At 33.5% G+C, this 20,601-nt stretch overlaps 1 protein-coding gene across 1 annotated transcript in view; it reads right to left on the bottom strand.

Annotated features, from left to right (window-relative positions):
- The window catches only part of Osi23 (DUF1676 domain-containing protein Osi23), a 206,592-nt gene that overhangs the window by 95,059 nt on the left and 90,932 nt on the right, over window positions 1-20,601 (bottom strand). The window contains exon 3 of the mRNA XM_072531904.1: window positions 15,353-15,489. Coding sequence (XP_072388005.1) covers window positions 15,353-15,489 — 137 coding nt within the window. The remainder of the gene's footprint in view (window positions 1-15,352; window positions 15,490-20,601) is intronic.

The raw sequence follows: 20,601 nt of genomic DNA on the forward strand, positions 1-20,601 counted from the left end.
GATAGAACCAAAATCCTTGAGGTTGTCGAATCGTTTTATCGCAAAATGTATGAGAGCACCGACGAAAGGCAAGATTAGCCCCTGTCCAAAATCACAAACCAGGGATCAGAATTAATGCCCGAAATAACTTCATTTGAAATCAAAACGGCACTTTTACAAATGAAAAATAACGAATCCCCTGGCGATGACGGAGTAGTGATCGAAGCGATCAAACTAGGTGGAAATAAAATTATCCAGGCTTTGGCCAAGCTTTTCACCGAATTCATCTACCAAGGAAACACTCCTTCTCAATGGAATAATGCAGTCATTACTTTATTACACAAGCAAGGAGACATAACAGGTTTAAAAAAACTACCGTCCTATCAGTTTGGTTTCACACATATATAAACTTCTCACAAAAATTATCAAAAAAAGACTTCTATCAGCCTAGAGAACTAGCTGGATTTAGATCGGGATACAGCACTAACAACCATTTACTAGTGATAAAGAACCTAATAGAGAAGTCTGCAGAATACAACAAACCATTGGCGCTAATATTTGTCGACTACGAGAAAGCATTCGATACCATAAGCCATCGAAAAATTTTAAAAGCATTGTGTAACGTTGTAAACGTCACATCTTTATTAACTTATATTTAAATAGTTTTTTTATTTTAATTTCTTTATTCATTCATTAATTCCTGCTTTCAGATTCGTTATTAAAATTTTTTCTTCAAAAAGTAGTTGGCGCCCTCTGTCTTTCTTTTCTTTCTCTCTCTGTCTTGTAGAATAAATATTCGCCCTCTCTCTTTCTGTCCGGTAGATTAGATATTCTGTTCCATGTTGACAGAAAAGCTATTTCTATCATAGGCTTACGTCCGATGTCATCTGTGCTTCATTTCAATATCCTACTTAGTTTCTGTCAATCAGCTTTTCTGACATTGTGGGATATGTTTTTTTGCCTGTTTCTAAAATTTATATAAGAAGGAAAAATTATTATAAGCTTCATTTTATGGTCTACAACATTCTCTTGGAGTGAGTACTTTCATTGTAATCTTTATTCTATAATTCTGACAGCATTCGCAATATTCATAACCTCACTTCTTTCGAAACCACGTTTCTTGATTATGATTTGTTCTTAATTATATGCATGCAGGACTTATTAACAGAATTTAACTAAGTAATAATAATTATATTTCATTTTATCCTTGCCATACGCTATTTGTTTAATTGTAATTTTGTAAAATGGCAAGGAAATTAAACCCTTTTTGTGTCTCTAATGCAAGCTGTTTCTGATATTTTAGTTTATTGGCGGCTTTATTGACGATTCTATTCAAGACCATATTTTATTGACCATATCCACGTGTTTATTAACAATTTTATTCAAGACCATTGGAGGACCTAACCTAAATTCTAATCAAATCATGAAAATTTATTGACCATTTGAGGACCGAATCACAGGACTTAACTAAACTTAATCAGGAGGCTACATCCACATGTTACAACTGCAGCTCTCCGCAGGACATAACATCTAATTAGGAGGACACACAAGCAGGTCATCGACGCGATAAATATCATCTTCACTAATTAATTGTTAAGCATTGGCAGGGTTGATTATTGTTTTTTTATTTTTTTTTTTTTTTTTTTTAATAAATATGATTGGTTAAAATTTGTTTTATTTGCTCTCATCTAAGGGTTCAGGTTCAATTCCTAGTTTAATACAAGACGAACTCACACTTGAGATACTGAGCTAGGCAAGGCATAGACGATAAGCTCTTTGGTTCTTTTTGGTAATTTTATCGTTACAAAATGCCAAATAAACCATCGCTACACTAACATAATTAAATATATCTACCAAAATGCCACAGCTAGCGTAAGACTATCTGAACAAGAAACCAATAAATTCTGTATACAGCGAGGAGTACGGCAAGGAGACACAGTCTCTCCAAAGCTATTCACGACGCTTTTAGAACATAGTTCTAGTTAGAGGGGAGCACGGAAGGAGCCTCCACGCAAGTGATATTATAAGAACAAAATGTCACTGGCGCTCCCTGGAAACGCCCCTCGGGCGGCCAATCCTTTCACCACTGGATCCGAACAAAGTAACGAGAATCAACGGCTCTTCTCAGAGCCTACACTGACAATGATGTCTGAACTGTGTAAAATCCACAAGTGTGATATATTATGTATACAAGAGACTCACCGTGACATATCAGCACATAGACCTAGCGTTGAGGGAGTGCAGCTTATCATTGAACATCCAAGTGCAAAACATGGAAGCGCCATCTTCGTGAGAAGAGATATTGATGTAACATTAGCTGAAAAAACATGCTACAACGACATTGAAATTCTGACCGTCGAAATAGGAGCCTGCACAGTGACATCTGTGTATAAACCACCCCAGAGAGACTTTGTTTTCTCCCCTCCAAAAAATTTCGCTTCTCAAAAAACCAGATTTATTCTGGGTGATTTTAATAGTCATAATGTCCATTGGGGCTACGCTTCAACTGATAAGAATGGAGGTCTTGTGGAATCGTGGGCTGAACAAAACAACCTGGCACTTTTACATGACCCAAAACTGCCCTATTCGTTTCAGAGCAAAATATGGAAGAAAGGTTACAACCCTGATCTCACCTTCATCAGCATATCTTTAGAGGCCCATTGCGTTAGGAAGGTATATAAGCCTAAACCGAAGACGCAACATAGGCCCGTGGGAATAACCGTTTACAGCGCTATAAAAGCTCCCAAAATCCCTTTCAAACGAAGGTTTAATTTCAAAAAAGCGAACTGGGCAAAATTTGCTGATGAATTGGAAACACAAGTGAAAAATATAGTCCCGATCCCCAAAAACTATGACGCGTTCATCAAACTTGTAAAACGAATCTCATGCAAACACATACCCAGAGGATGTCAACAACATTACATATCTGGTCTGAACGATGAAGCAAAAGATATTATGACAAAGTACACCGAAGAATATAGAAAAGACCCATTTAGTGAAGTTACGGCAGAGATAAAGGAGAGACTGCAGCAAACACTAAGTACCTCCAGACAACAACGGTGGAGCGAGACTTTAAGTAAAATGGATATGACGCACAGTAGTAAGCAGGCTTGGAATATGATCAAAAAACTTAATGCTGATCCCACAGAGATGAAAGAGCTATGTGCAATAACGCCAAATCAGATAGCCCACCAACTGCTTCTGAATGGCAAAACAAACAATAGTTGCAAAACGCCAAAGATTATAAGAACTCAAAACCAGGAAACAACTCTCTTGCGAAACCCATTTACCATCGAAAAGCTCAAAAATGGTATTGACTGTATGAAAAATGGAAAATCACCTGGAGTGGACGAAATCCTAACAGAGCAGATAAAACACCTCGGGCAAAAAGCGAGACAATGGGTGCTCGATCTATTTAACATCTGTCGCTCTACCTACCATATTCCAAAACTGTGGCGTAAATCAAAAGTAGTAGCCCTTCTGAAACCTGGAAAAGACCCTGAACTACCTAGTAGCTACCGTCCGATATCCCTGCTATGCCATTTGTATAAATTGTATGAACGCCTCATTTTAAACCGCATCCAGGAAAAATTACATGCAAAACTAATCTCACAACAAGCAGGCTTCAGACCAGGTAAATCATGCACAGGCCAAGTGCTGAACCTAACAGAATACATAGAGGACGGATTTGAGCAGAAAGAGATAGTGGGAGTAGCCTTAATAGACCTCACAGCGGCCTATGATACGATAAACCACAGAACCCTGCTAACTAAGATCTATAACACTGTGCTTGACTACAACCTGGTAAATATCATTAGATCACTGCTGTGTAATAGACGTTTCTACGTTTTGCTAAATGGAAAGAAGAACAGATGGAGAACCCAAAAAAATGGCCTACCTTAAGGAAGCGTTCTGGCGCCGTCCTTATTTAACATCTACACCAACGACCAACTAATGCACCCTCAGACTGAGAGTTTTGTCTACGCTGATGACCTTGGTATAGCCGTAACGGGGAAAACACTCACAAAGTAGAGTCGACAATGGAAGAGGCTTTAAACATACTGTCAACTTACTACAAACAAAACTCATTAAAGCCAAACCCTACTAAAATCTAAGTATGTGCATTCCATCTCAACAACCAACTGGCGCATCTAAAACTGAATGTTTCTTGGGAGGGACAACGCTTGAAACATACTGATAGGCCCAAATATCTTGGAGTAGTACTAGACCGGTCACTAACGTATAAATTCCACTGTCAGAGCACAAGACAAAATGTTTCTACGAGAAACAAATTTCTCCGGAAACTTGTAGGGAGCAAGTGGGGTGCAAACCACCAGGTCTTGACAACACAAGACAACAGCTGAGGCCTTATGTTTCTTAACAGGGGAATATGCTTGTCCCGTCTGGGGTAGATCTAGACACGCCCAACAAGTCACCACGGCGTTAAATGAAACATGCAGAATAATTACCGGTTGTATGAAGCCTACCCCCCTTACCCTACTGTACCGGGTAGCTGGATTCTCATCACCAGGTGACCGTCGATGCGCCTCACAATATGTGGAGAAGTTCAGCCAAACTTTCGATGGAAGGCACCAATTATACGGGTTTGACGAACAGCCAGGAATCGGCCGACTTAAATCAAGGAAAAGGTTTATGAGAAATGTCAGCGTCGAACCACCCGAACTGTTCCCCCTACATCCAGAACGACCTAATGGAATGAACCTGGACTGGAGAACCTGGCGGACACTGAATTGCATACGCACAGGTGTTGCCCCTGTAAAACAGAACTTCATTAAATGGGGCATCAAGACAGACAGCGACGCACTTTGTGAATGTGGGGAAATACAGAACGTGGAGCACCTGAGAGTATGCAGACTTTGATCATCACAGTGCACCCTCGATGATTTATGACTCGCAAATACAAAGGGTGTAGACGTAGCCAAATATTGAGCAGAAAAACTGTAGTCGGATCCAGATACGAAAAAGTAAAGTAAGTAGAACATAGTTGTAAGAGGGCACATCTGAACGAGCATGGTATTAACATAAATGGAGAGAAGCTCATTCATTTGAGATTTGCAGATGACATCGTCCTTTTAGCCGATCGTATGGATGATGCAATAATAATGTTTGAAAAATTATATCACACTTACTTGGAGGTCGGACTAAAGATTAATATGAACAAGACGCAAATAATGACTAATCTTGTGCTAAATCGAAGTATTGCTGTTGATGGAAGGGATATTGTACAGGTTACAACGTATAAGTTGCTAGGATATGAAATTCGGTTGGGCAGAGATAACCAGATATATGAGCTCCTACGTCGCATAGGATTAGCCTGGGCAGCGTTTGGTAAATTAAACTATATATTTAAATCTACCCATATGCGTTAAAGATTCTCGTGACTGCATTGCATGCAAGGTAGTTGTGAAAGGTTGCAAACGTAATGAGTGAATAAGGTGAATAATTTGAATTTGTTGAAGAGCTAAAAAGTGATAGCAGTACTGGTCTATGAATGCTGATTGGAAGCAGTTGCAATTTAAGTTTTTGTAGTATTTATTGTGCAAACCAGTTAATATTCATCGAGAGAATCATGGACAAGTAGATTTTTGGTAGCCAAAGGAGATTGAAAGGATTGTTAGGGCGTTTGATTGAGAATCCATATAAGCAGGCCAAAGGAAGGAGTTCAGCTACAGAGCTTTTGAGGAACGAAATTAGGAACATTTCAGAATTAAAAGTTAGCCGGGTGTATTGAGAACAATATTACAGCGGCATAAAGTTTAAGACGAAACAAATAATACAATTAATTTGCAAGGTTTTCTTTTATTAATGTTTGATAAACTAATGTCTGTTAATTTTTAAAGCTAATTTAATTTTGGGCTACGCAGTTTAATATTTCAAGATAGGAACATTGATATTTCTGATTGATTTGTTTATACGTGTAAGAATTTTTTACGGATTTTACCATTATATTTAATTATTGTATTGAACATATTTGAATTTTATTTATTTCTTTCTACTCCCATTTCTTATTGAACACCAGTTAGAGATAAAGGTATTTCCCAAATCAAATAAAAAACCACTAGATATAATAATATCTAAAATAATTTTGCGTCTGTAATTAAAAGGATCCAGATATATGAATTCAAACTCAATAAATAAATGTTAGTTAATTATATTTAAATTCATTAAAACTAGAATCAACAAAATCAATAAACTAACAATTTTATCAGATAAACAACAAGGATTCAGATCCAGAAGATCCTGCGTAGACGCCGTATTTGTACCAAGACAAATCACAGAAAAGGCCATCGAGTACAATAAACCAGCATATCTATGTTTTATAGACCTGACAAAGGTTTTCGATCGCATCCAAGTCGAAGACGTCTTACACCTACTGTATAAAAGAAACATACCAATCAATATTATACAAACCATCGAAAACATCTACTTCCATAATCGAATACAGGCATAGGTAAATAGAAAACTAACACAGTGTATACCAATACAAAGCGAACTCAGGCAGGGTGACTCGTTAAGCCCACGTCAGGCAATACAAGCAGTACGTAAAGGTCATGGCTACATGACCAAAGGAATGCTATTATATACATATATATACATATATATACATATATATACATATATATACATATATATACATATATATACATATATATATATATATATATATATATATATATATATATATATATATATATATATATATATATATTATATACATACTAAAGGAATGGCTACCGAACAAAGAAATCCAAATATTATGTTTTGCAGACGACGCAGCATTAATCGCCGAGACAGAAGACGAACTCCAAAGATTAACACATACCTTCAATACAACAGCCAAGAAATACAATATGATAATGTCAGTAGAAAAAACCAAATGTATGACAACATCTAAATGCCCACTACGATGTAAAATTGAAATTGACGGGAGGATAATGAAGCAGGAAGCAAGGTTTAGATACCTGGGAATAGATGTTACGGAGATGTTGAAGAAGTACGACAACAAAGCTTAAAAGCAAGTAAAGCGGCAGGATCTCTTAATGACACAATCTGGAAGAACAAACCATTAAGACAAGACACAAAAACAAGAATCTATAAAGCAGCAATTAGATCTATATCAGCATACACGGCGGAGACAAGACCTGACACATCTAAAACGAGACGACTACTAGAAACAACAGAGATGAAAATATTCCGTCGAATATAAGGGAAAAGTCTGTTGGATAGGGAGAGAAGCGAAAACGTAAGAAGAGCATGCAATATAGAAAACATAAATAGATGAGTAAAAAAACAGAAACAGGAGTAAAACGAACACATTAATAGAATGGTAGAGGATGAGATAGTACGAAATAGCACGAGCTAAGTCACCAAATGGACGAAGAAGTATTGGCAGACCAAGAAAAAGATGGTGCGACAATTTAAACAATTTAGGAGGCTAATATTGAAAAAGAAACATGCTTTAAAGCCCACATGCAAGAACAAAGAAGAAGAAAATTAGGAATTCAATTTAGGTTTCTATTATATATTCATAGGAATGTCTTTAATAATAACCAAGGTATTTTAGGTACATATTCTTTTAATTTTTTCCTTTTCAAATAGGTAAAAAGAAAAATGAATAAGATTTACTCACAATTAATTTATTCTACCTAGTATAATTTGCTATGCATCGTCAGGTCCTAAGGTATATGGTAAACTAAATGCTGAAATTATAAAACCGGTATTAGCTTGCTGTCTGGTAAAGAATATACAATAATTATGCCAATATTATATGTGTGTGATTATTAAATATAACTTATATGCCCATACAAGGATTATTATTTATTGTTTTAGACAACATAGTTCAAACTGTTATGGTAAACTGCTGACGGGTGATCATCAGTTTTATTGTAACTATTTAACAAAAAGAGGGAAAGTTATTGAGGATAAAGTTATTAATAATTAAACTAGGAAGCAGGTATGGTGTAGATTGTTTGTTGAAATGAATGTGATGTGTTATATTATTTAAAAGTAATTTATATTTATTCAAGAGGTATATTTTGAAAATGTGTTAATTTATTGAAATCATTTATTTTAAACATACAGTCTTATAAAAATATATATATATATATATAATATATATATATATATATATATATATATATATATATATGTGTATATATATATACAGATTGAACGAATTTAAAACGGAACATACAATTTAATATATGTCTGTTTGAACTGCATTTGAAATAGTGGACCAATATAAAACTTGGACAAAAATAAATCCATACCCGGTGATAGACATTGTAAAAAATATCGTTCAACTATCTGTCTCCTTTAAAGGAAAGAGGAGCTTGCCTAATAGTCGGAGAGATAGAGCCGAAATTTTGAACTGATCAGTAATATGACATTTCTCTATTGGAATATATTCATTGTAACTGGGTTAAGACTTTGCCTTACAGGCGGACGCCCCTCGTGGTACAAGGGGTGGCTATACAGGGATAAAGTTATCATTTTTTTCGGAAAAATTAACGATCGATAATATGACTGAAAATTTGCCCAGAGTAAGATCTTGGTATAACTAGAAGAAATCCCAAAGGGCGGACGCGAGAGTGGATACATAAGGGGTGGCGAACAGGGATGAAATTGCAATTTTTTGGGGAAAAATTAACGATAAGTAATATGTCCGCCATTTTCATGGCTCATTATTTAGCCCCTAAAAACTCTAAATCCAAAAGAGCGGACAGCTGGGTTGGTACAGAGAGCCATAAAACGGGGTCAAATGTACCACTTGCCTGCGCATTTTAGGTCTCGGTAACAATTTTCAAACTGATTTTATTATGATATTTTTATACCGATTGATTTGAAAATTTGTATGCTCACTTCTGTTACTATTCTGAAAAGCGTCAAGTAGAGTTTTCCTCAAAATTTTCCAAAAAAACTTCCGTAAATGAAAATTTTCGTAATTTTTTGAGGTAAAATCTAATTTGTAGAATCCTTTCGATTTTCTGTCTTAAAACTTTAAAAATTTCGTCATTTTTCTCACTCTCACTGATGTCATCACATTCATCATCTTCGTCACTTTCACTTTCAATAATATCACATTCATTATCTGCTTCATTTTCAATCACTACTTCTCGAATTGATGCTGGCATCTGAGGTCCACTAAACCATTTGAATTTATATGTTTCATCTTCAAACTCCCAACCATGTTTTTCAACAATCAATTCTGTTGGTACTTTTTTATGAGCATTTGTCCAAATATTTGAAATATAATGGGCTCGCAATAGATGTTGGTGTAATTTATCTTGACATGGTGGTAAGCTTGAAGCATCGAAATTTTTTAGTTTTTTTTTTAAAAGGCTCGTTCATATCATGTAACTTATACTGCCGGTTAAATAGTGAAAATCTGACATCGTTTACTTTTCTTTTTGAAATTGTTCTCGTCAGTCCTGTTCCATATAAGTGACATATGAAAGTTTCTAAGGTTTCAAAAACTTCATTACAATCGAAGTCAGTTTCACCAAGTTGGATAAAAGCATCTTGATACTTATTACATTTAGCGCATGCGTCTAGAATTACTGATCTAAATGGAACGCGCATCATTATTATTTTAATATTTTAAAATAATAATGATGCAAAACTAATGTCCAAACAGAATTTGTAAAATTATAATTAACTAATAAAAAAAAATTCAATCAATTTGAAATTTAAAAAAAATATTGAAAATATCTAAGTACAAAGTAAATTTCAAAACTTAAAAAATTGATAATTCCACTATTAAATTGATTTTTATTAATAATTATTTGTAAAATGTTAAAGGAATTCTACAAATTGAATTTTACCTATTGATAAATAGAAATAATATATTTTGTATTTGATTATTAATGTAATAATAAATAAAATTTTTCTTATATCTGAACAACCATTATTTATGCAATATAAATTTAAAAACCTTTTTATTGTAATAAAAAATAAGTAAAATTACTATTTGTTATACCAAAAATATTTAATAGTTAACATTATAAAATTACTTTAATTTAATAAAATATCAAATATCAAACATTTATTCAATTAAAAATTAAATCGTAAAATATTTATATTTAAGAAAAAAATGTGATTTGTAAAGTAAATATAAATAAATAGTTTGAAAAAAAAACATTATCATAATATCATTTTAAAACTACAAAAGATTCAGACGATGACGTAGAGTTTTATCAAATGTTTTAGAAAAGTTTTTCTAATTTTTTTTTCTTATCGGAAAAATCGTTTGAAAATTTTTGGAAAAAAATCATGGTATAACTTACAGAAAATCTAAAGGATTTTACAAATTAGATTTTACCTCAAAAAATTCACGAAAATTTTCATTTACGGAAATTTTTTTGGAAAATTTTGAGGAAAACTCTACTTGACGCTTCTCAGAATAGTAACAGAAGTGAGCATACAAAATTTTCAAATAAATCGGTATAAAAATACCATAATAAAATCAGTTTGAAAATTGTTACCGAGACCTAAAATGCGCAGGCAAGTGGTACATTTGACCCCGTTTTATGGCTCTCTGTACCAACCCAGCTGTCCGCCCTTTTGGATTTACAGTTTTTAGGGGCTAAATAATGAGCCATGAAAATGGCGGACATATTACTTATCGTTAATTTTTCCCCAAAAAATTGCAATTTCACCCCTGTCCGCCACTCCTTATGTATCCACTCTCGCGTCCGCCCTTTGGGATTTCGTCTGGTTATACCAAGATCTTACTCTGGGCAAATTTTCAGCCATATTATCGATCGTTAATTTTTCTGAAAAAAATTACAACTTCATCCCTGTATAGCCACCCCCTGTACCACGAGGGGCGTCTGCCTGTAAGGCAAAGTCTTAACCCAGTTACAATGAATATATTCCAATAGAGAAATGTCATATTACTGATCAGTTCAAAATTTCGGCTCTATCTCTTGGACTATAAGGAAGCGATAAGTGGTTTAACAGCATAATAACTGCTTGTGTAGTCTAGTTTTCACAGTGATTCTAGGCAACCTATTTGGGTGGAGTTTTGACTTGTTCTTGAATGAATTCAGAATCCAGCAGCCCGCTGAAGTATTGGATTTTTATAATATAATTATTTGACAACCTTTTGTTGGCCAACCACCTAGAGCGGTGTTGAGCCGAAATACATTGATTTCGTATGTTTCGTTTTAAATTCGTTCAATCTGTATATATATGTATATATACATATATACATATATATATATATATATATATATATATATATATATATATATATATATATATATATATATATATATATATATATAAAGGTAGATGTATAAGTTTTGGGTGTGCAATAACTCCAACTTGTAATTATCAAATTATGATAAATTAATTTGGTCTGTATTTGGGCAGAATTATTGTTATGTCAAAATATTTTAAAATTAAAAAACACTTAATGACACTTAGGGATAAACAGAACACATTCAAAAAGACACAAGAGACATTTAATTTAAAAGGGGCACTCAGTGGCACTACATCACTTCTAAGGAGAGGAACTGTAAGGAGGGAACTAATGTAGGTTAAAGTGTGACAGTTCCTCTTCTATTTATTAGTAAGGTAAATAAGGTTAACCAACTAAATGATGTGAAGTAAAAATAAATGACTGAAATAGTGAATAAATATTTAAATGGATAATTGTAATCTAATATGATGAATAATATTTGGCATACTTTTAGCAAAGACTAAATGAATTAAATGTAACAATTGAAAAAAGTTTAGTAATAGAAACTCGTAAAGATCAGATTTACAAATTCAAACTTATAAGTCAGTATAAGCAAAATGAATATTAAATACAAAAATGGAAAAACAACTATTGTTGGTGTGTACGAACTTTCTCTGATGGTATATGTAAAAATTTAAAATTTAAATATTTTATTGTGAAAACAGAGAAAGGTAGAGAATTGTTGATAACAAATTCCAGAAATGAACTAAATTATTCTAAAATAATAGGGTTGGTCTTCTGGAAAAGAAGACTATTGAGAAGCGGATGTGGATTTAACTTCACATAGTGGATTAACTATTTAAATGGCTCAACAGTAAAATTTGTTTTATTTTGAGCTTGTAAAGTACTACGACAAGATATAACATCCACATCGACAAGAACATTGGTAAGTCTGTTCAACAAATTTCTGTAACAATTTAACATTTTTTTTAACAAATAATGGTCATTAGTGTTATACCTCTGTTCGAAAAACCAAGATTTTTAATTTAAGCTTAAACACATTGAGTTAAGTAAAAACTCTAATTCGAACGATGCTTTTATGTTATGTTGATGGGTTTCCGACCACTAGTACTTATTGTAAAATTAAATTCTGTATAATAAGTACATGTCAGAAAACCATGTAGACTATGTTAGAAGTATTGATAAATAAGTTGAGGTACAGTCAAATACTGATGTATAATTTAGTTTCTAGGAAAAGGACGAATAAGATGTATGTCGAGAAAAGTTTTTTATTGAGAAAAGGGAATGTCTTCGGACCCATAGTTGAAATGTAGTAAGAAGGAAATGAATCATGGACAAAGGCTTAACATTTAGCAAACACGTAGAAGCCACAGTACAAAAAGCCAACATGGCAAGAGCATCTATAAGAAGTCTAGCAGGAAAGAAAAGCAAACTCAGATTGAAAACAAAAATAAAACTAATAAATAGTATAATCTTTCCTATACTAACATATTCATCTCTCGCATGGGGACACATATGCAACACTTCATAAAAGAAAATACAAGCGGCACACAACAACAGCCTAAGAGAAGCAGTCAACGTACCAAGATACGTAGCAGAAGATTCCTCTTTAGAGAATTGCAACAAATCAGAGTGACTGACACGATGAAAGAGAAAGCTAAGATACAGTTCGCGGAGATAGAGAACCACCCCAGTCACACACTGCGAGAGATAATGAGGTATGACGCTTTCCATAGATTTAAGCACAAAAGACCCAAACAACAAATAGTAGATTAAAACAATAATACCAGAGAGAAAATTAAAAAACTATACCAGAGAGAAAAAAAAATACCAGAGAGAAAGTACTTTAAAAACAACAACAATACACAACGAAGACAGCTAGTCGCTCAAAAACACCCAAGGACTATCGCCAAATACAAAGTGGGCCCGGTTGTCTTAAAGAAGATAAGCTCTACATTATTATAATGTTTTATATTTTATATATTTTTCAGTGTCATAGTATAGATTTTACACTAATTTCGATTTTTGTTTCAGGGCTACCTACAAAAAAAAACAAAAAACTGAGCCTGGCTCAGAGCGGAGACTTGAGGCCCAAGTAAGCAATTTTAGTTCGCGGATAAGCCACATTAAGATAGGAATATAGCGACAATGCGCTGTCCTGAGATTTTGCATTCGGTTAGGAAACCATGTTGGTATTCTATTACCCAGGACCTCCACATGAAGAGCATTTGGCTGATAGTTGTGCCTCTATCGCGCATCAGACTGCTATAGGGGGGCAAGGGATGGTCTGGAGCATTGAATCGCGGTGGGGTGACTCCTGTTTTTACTCGAGTTAACACATCTCCCTCCAATGAATTGTTACACCCGAACGTAATTCTTAGGGGTGAACATTTCTCACAGGCTGGGTTTAATTAAATTGCTTGCTTGCTTCAAGGAAATGACCATTTATGTGTATTACTAATTGTAGTAGATTTTAAATAATGGTCAGGGTACTTTTTTACCTTCCACATGGTAATATATATAAAATTATTTATTGTTGGATGCTTCCTTTTAACAGGTAAAAACAAAATCTAAGGAGACCTCTTTTTATATATAGATTGAGAATAAAAAAGAGGAAATTACTATCAGGTAATGCTACTTAATATATAATAGGAAATTAAGTTGAAACTGAAAATTCAAAATTTTAAAAATATTTTGTATAAAATTAATCAACTTTATTAATATTGTAATTTGATAATGACATGACCAACTATAAAATGTATGTAACAAGCTATTTTAAAAAAATTTTTAGACAAGTAATAACTGTTAAAGTAAAGTAAAATTAAATTAAATTGACAACTCTAAATTTGATTTAACTGAAGTGACAGTTAAAAATAGGTGGTGTGGTTGAACAGAAAAAAGAAAATTCAGGGAGAGGGAGGTGGTGATTAAATAATTAGAAAAGTGCAACAAAAACAGATGAATATTTGGTTGTGTGAAATAAGTATTAATAAGTAATGTATGAAGTTAGGTGTAATTTTATTAACACTAAATAGGCTGGGGTGAATTCAAGTTCTAACAAAACACATCACATTCATTTTAACAAACAATCTACACAATGCCTACTTCCTAGTGTATTTGTTAATATCTCTCCCCTCAAGAACTTTCTCTCTATTTGTTAAATAGTTACAATAAAACCCATGATCACCCATCACCACATTACCATAACAGTTTGAACTATGTTTTCTAAAACCCTAAATAATAATCCTTGTATCGGCATGTAAGTTACTAAGGAAGATATTTGGAACAACCCAATGCAGCGATAGTTCGTGGAGAATTAAAATGAACCACGAGCTGGATGAACTAATGCAGAGCGCAGATATTATCAGATTTGTAAAGTCACAAAGACTAAACTGGCTTGGTCACCTAGAAAGAATGCCAGATAATCTAGCTGTAAAAGTATTCCAGAGATGGAAGCCCCAAGGAAACAGAACAAGATAAAGGCCCCGTAAAAGATGGATAGACGACGTAGAGAGGGATCTTAAAATCATGAACATTAGGCAGTGGCGAAGGAAAGTATCCGACAGAGCAGAATGGAAGAACATTGTTAAGCAGGCCAAGACTCACAAAAGATTGTAGCGCCATTAGAAGAAGAACAAGATCGGCATGTAAGTAGTATTTATTGGTTATTTATTTATTTAATTTTAATTTTACTAAGTTGTTTTTTGTCACTTAATTTTACTTTATTAATTTAATCAATTTTAAAGTCATATTTAATAATTACACACATATAATATTGGCATAATTGCTGTATATCCTTTACCAGACAGCACCCTAATACGGGTTTTATAATTTCAGCAGTTAGTTTACCATGTACTTTAAGACCTGAAGATGCAGAGCAAATTATAGTATGCGAAAACGGTCGTTGGTGGTAAAATAAATTCATTGTAAATAAATCTTATTCTCATTTCTTTTTATCTATTTTTAAAAAGCATTCAAGTTTAGCAACGTTTTTATTTCTTAATGATGTGTTTGTCTCTTATTTTTTAAATTTATGACACCGCTTTTAGTTTCTAAAATAGTCCAATATACATAATAATAACCACAGATAAATAGAATAAAAACAATATATTATTATCTAATTTAATATCAATAAATAATTCGTACCTTCTTCTGGTGTGTGTCCTTCGAAAGCTGCAAGTTTTATCTCCAAAATGTGAGTCTCTAATAATTTCCTTACGCTATCAATGTAGTTAAACTTCCAGCTATTCTCAGGATTGTAAGTCCTAGACGTAGCTACAATTCTAGAAAAAAAGATTTCAATGTAATCTATAGCATATTAATACCATTTTATTTTATACAAACTCATCAAGATCTTCTAAGGGATAAAATAAGCAAAGAATAATTATTAAATGGTAATTTGTCAATTTTTTTAAAAAATATTGAAATCAACAATATTAAGGGTTTAACTTAACTTAACTAAAATTTAAAAATAAAGTCGTAGGCTTTTGTTAGTAGAGATTATGACCACCTCTGTTAATAATGACAGCTCGATATCGATCTGGCGGCATACTTCTCATCAAAGTATCAATATCGTCTTGCTCAATTTGTTGTCATTGTTCTTTCATACAGTTAAGCTGGTCTTCCCTTGTCTGGAACACTAATCCTTGCTATTATACACGTTTTTTTAAGATATCCCAAATGTGCTCTATGGGATTTAAGTCAGAAAATTAAACATGCCAGAGCAATACTTGGATATTGTTCTGCTCTAAAAAATTTTTCATAATTCTTGCAGCATGCAAACGTGCATTGTCGTGCATCAGCATAAAATTTTCTCCAAATTTTGCAGCATATTTACGAACAGTAGGTTAAAGAATATGATCTCGATATTCATTTGGTGGTAAAAAGCCTTTAATATAAACGAGATAATTTTAAAAACTCATTAAAACTCAAGCCTAAACCACCAAAGTCTTTCTTGATATCTGTCAACTGCTTGAACGGTTTGCAAGCGAGATGCGTTGCCAGGTATTCGCCACACTCTAATCTTTGTCAATCGGTTCGTACACCAAACCTGGATTCATCGGTGAAAAAAATTTTTGCCCATTCTCGTTCTTGCCAAATTTGATGTTCTTCGGTCCACTCTAATCTCCTTGTGCGATTTCCACGGGATAATACTGGAACTCTTATGGGACGTCTAGCATAAATATTACCCCCATGCAACCTATTTCTGACAGTTTGAGCAAAGACAATAATGTCATGAATGTATTGAAGCTCACTTAGCTGGCTAGCACTAACATTTTTCTTTCTTTCTCGTAGCACTACAACTCGGGGTGGGTTTTGGCTGACTGCACAACTTGCTTCCATCTTGAATGGTCGTCCATAATAGTTAGGTCAGTGGGTAGCCCCATTGTTCTTAGATCTGACCATATATTGTCTCTCCATCGCATTCGTGGACGTCCTAAGGGCCTTCTTCCTGTGGGGGCTTCCTCCCATATTAGCTTGGCAAGGCGGTTATTAGGGAGTCTATGGACATGGCCAGCCCATCTTAGACGTTGGGATTTAATCTCTTGGACTATATCGCTCACTCTATACATCTGCTTGACCTCAGCATTTGTTCTCATTCGGTATTAGTTGCTATTAATGTCGTGATAAGGCCCAAAGATTCTTCTGAGGATTTTCCTCTCAAAACATCTGTTTTCTTTCAGTTTCTTTAGTCAGGGTACACGTCTCACACCCATACATGAGCACCGGTCTAATCACCGTTTTATATATTCTAATTTTTTATGTTCATGTTATGCTTTTAGATTTAATAGTATTGTGTAGGCTGTACATACATGTGTTTGCTGCCTGAATTCCTCCTTTAATCTCTTCTGCGATATCGTTATCTGCAGTGATTGTTGCTAGGAGGTATTTAAAACTCTCCACTTTTTCAAAGTTATATGGGTCTATAGTAACATTTTGCCCTATTCTATCTCGTCCGTTTTGTCTGTTGATGCACATGTATTTGGTTTTCTCTTCGTTTACCCTTAGACCAGTTTTCTTTGCCTCTACCTCTAATTTATTAAAAGTCTTCTTCACATTGGTGACTGTGTTTCCCACAACATCAATGTCATCTGCGTATGCTAGTAGTAATTTTAGTCCATTTACTGTCAGTAATTCTGTTTTAAGTTGCGCTGCTCTTACTACTTTCTCCAGGATGATATTAAAGAGGAGAGGTGACAGCGCATCTCCTTGTTTCAGGCCACTGCTTATTTCGAAAGATTCTGAGAGTTTGTTACCAATCCGAATTCTGGATCTACAGCTATAATTAGAGCACTAGGTTTTGTCTCCCTTTTTATGGATGGGGATTATTACACTTTCGTGCCATTTTATTGGTATTTTCTCTTCTTTCCATATAAGTGTTATTAGTTTGTGTATTTGTCTATGTAGAGTTTCTCCTCCGTACTTAATGAATTTAGCCAGTATATTGTCAGAGCCTGGAGCTTTTCCGTTCTTTAATTTGTTAATTGCTTGCAATGTTTCATCTATTTTGGGGTCCTCTACCGGTAGGTCCACCCCAAAATATATATTTTCTCCATGTTCTCCTCTTGATGCATGTTTAGTAATGTTTTGAAATATTCTTGTCATGTGTGGAGCAGTTCTTTTTCATTTATTATTAATTCATCATTTTTTCTGAGTACAGACACGAATCTAGGTCTGAAGCCTTTCTTTCCGTTTGACACTGATTTGTAAAATGCTCGACTATTTGACTGTTGCCTATTCCTTTCTATTTCTTCATATTTCTGTTGTTCGTACTTCATTTTTTTTTCTCTTTAATTAATTTTCTTGTTTCTTGGCATGAAGTTGCATAGTTTTTTTTTACTTTCTGCTGTTCCTTGTTGAAGCATAATGTTTCGCTTTGGGGTACAACATTGGGGTTTCTTAATGCTTAAAGTCCAACAAACTTATTATGTAGCAGCTGTGTTGCTCTTGTTGGACCAGTGTGTCTTTCTCTTGTGTCACCAGTTTCTTGAAAACACTGCCATAATCGTCCTACAGTACTTTTGGTAGAATTCACAGCTTCTGCCACGTCGCGGATGTTCATACCATCCTGTATTATACCAATAGCTCGTAGCTGTGTTTCACGATCAAGATAATTTCAACAAATTCCAACTACACTTGCAGCAAGAATTGTACTGAATATACTTTTAAGTTGTTTAGATAAAATGAAAAAAAATTACCTTTTTTTAAGATCAACAAAAACACAAACAAAGTAAATTGGGATAACATATGTTCAACTAATAATTAACAAATTTTATTTAACAGAAAAATATTGCTTCTTGAAAGTAAATGTCTTTCATTACTTATCCCCTAGGCCATTTTGATGTGTGATTTTATGTATTAGTATAATGAATATTAAATAGTACAATGTTGTTCTGAAGCTATTTTCTTATAACACCTTAAAGCAATTACTATAGTTATTGAGAATAAGTCACAATTTAAGTTTAAAAGAAGTTTATTGACGTTTCGATTTTTACTTCGGAAATTTTTCTCAAAATACAAAACATTAAGTGAAATGTCAATAAACTTATTTTAAACTTAAATTGTGGCTCATTAGCAATAAAAATAATAAATATTTCAGTGTTTAAAACATTTTTTTTATTAAATATTTGTATGAAAATATATTTATTATAAACATTTAGAATCACTCTGACTAAAAATAATGATTTTTTACAATATTACAGAAAAAATTGAAAAAAAAATTGTTACACGTATAACAAATTTACTCATAGAAGCTACAAAAGCTCTGTATAAAGAAAATAAAGTGTCCATTAAAATGGGAACAAGAATCATAGGAGACTTCGCTACAACGAAAGGGCTCCTGCAGCGGTGTTCCACATCTCCAACCTTATTCAAAATATACTTAGAGAAAGCCTTGACTACATGGAAAAGAAAATATGAAGGCATGGGAGTACCCATACGGAACGAATACCTATATACGTTAAGCTTTGCAGACGATCAAGTAGTGATTGCACAAGGCCAAGACGACCTCAGCTACATGATGAAGAAACTACGAGAAGAATATACTAAGGCTGAAATAGATATTAACCTCGCGAAAACAGAATACCTATCTACAAGTGAAGAAGACAGAGAAGATCTACAGATTGATGACAACGTAACAATCAAAGAAAAGGATAAATTCAAATACTTGGGGTTTATAATCAGGAAAAAGGCAATAACAGAGGAAAAAATTACACAAAGATTAGGACAAACAAGAACAGCAATCCGACAACTTAACTCAGTCTGGCGGGATAGACACCTAAATATGAAGACAAAAACACAGATTTATAAAACATTAGTGCGAAGTACTATGACATATGCGGCTGAACATTGGATCATAAACAAGAAAAACAGCAGTAAGGTAGTAGCAACAGAGATGGAATGCCTGCGAAGATGCTGCAGAGTAACAAGAATGGATAGGAGAAGTAATGACGAAATAAAGTAAAGAACATCAATAGAAACAGACATCATAACATATATATATAACAAAAAAGACTAAAGTGGTATGGACATATAAGAAGAATTAGCGACAGTAGATGGATAAGGCATTAGTATATAATTATTTTTATATGAGCTTATCATTGATGTTTTCGAAAAAGGTAAAATGGAGATATGTTATGACTTTAAGAGCTTTTATGGTGTTATATTTATTATTATTTAAATCAGATTGAAATATATTTTATTTAGGTTTTGTGTATCTTTTTTGTCATTTATTGCGTTGGTATTTCTTTTTATTTCTATTGATTCGTATATCTCCCTTTTCTTTTTGTTTTGTTCTGTTTTTAAAATCAAATTTATGCTTCTTCTGACTTTTATGTTTTGTGAGAGACAAGAACGTTGTTCTTGTCATATTTGTGAGAGCGAATTCTGGATTGAAGCAGTTGACTAGTTTGACCGATATAGACATCTTCACAATTAATACATGGTATCTCGTAAACAACACGTGATTTTTTAAGTTTTGGAGTTTGTGTTTTTAGTTTTGTGAAATATTTATTTAACAGATTTTTGCCTTTTTGGGCCAGTGTTATATTATGTTTGGCTAAAAGATTTGTTAATTGTTCGGATAAACCTTTTATATATGGAAGAGTTGTGTAATTAGTTTTGATGCTGTTGGGTTTGTTGTTATTTATGTTGTTATAAAATTTATTAAGTCTTGATTTAAGAATAGTTTCGATTAGATGTTCGGGATATGCATTCTTTAGAAGCGTATCTTTTGCTTTTTTTATTGCAGTTGGTCTGTATTTTGGATCTTTTAGTTGTATAGATTTATCTGCAAGACTTATAATGACAGACTTCTTATGGGGTAATGGATGATGATAATCTCATCAATTTATCAAAGTTTATAAAAAGCTTTTCCTGAGATAATTGATTCGTTT

This window comes from Diabrotica undecimpunctata, chromosome 5 (genome assembly GCF_040954645.1).
Source record: "Diabrotica undecimpunctata isolate CICGRU chromosome 5, icDiaUnde3, whole genome shotgun sequence".
NCBI classification, from domain to species: Eukaryota; Metazoa; Arthropoda; class Insecta; order Coleoptera; family Chrysomelidae; genus Diabrotica; species Diabrotica undecimpunctata.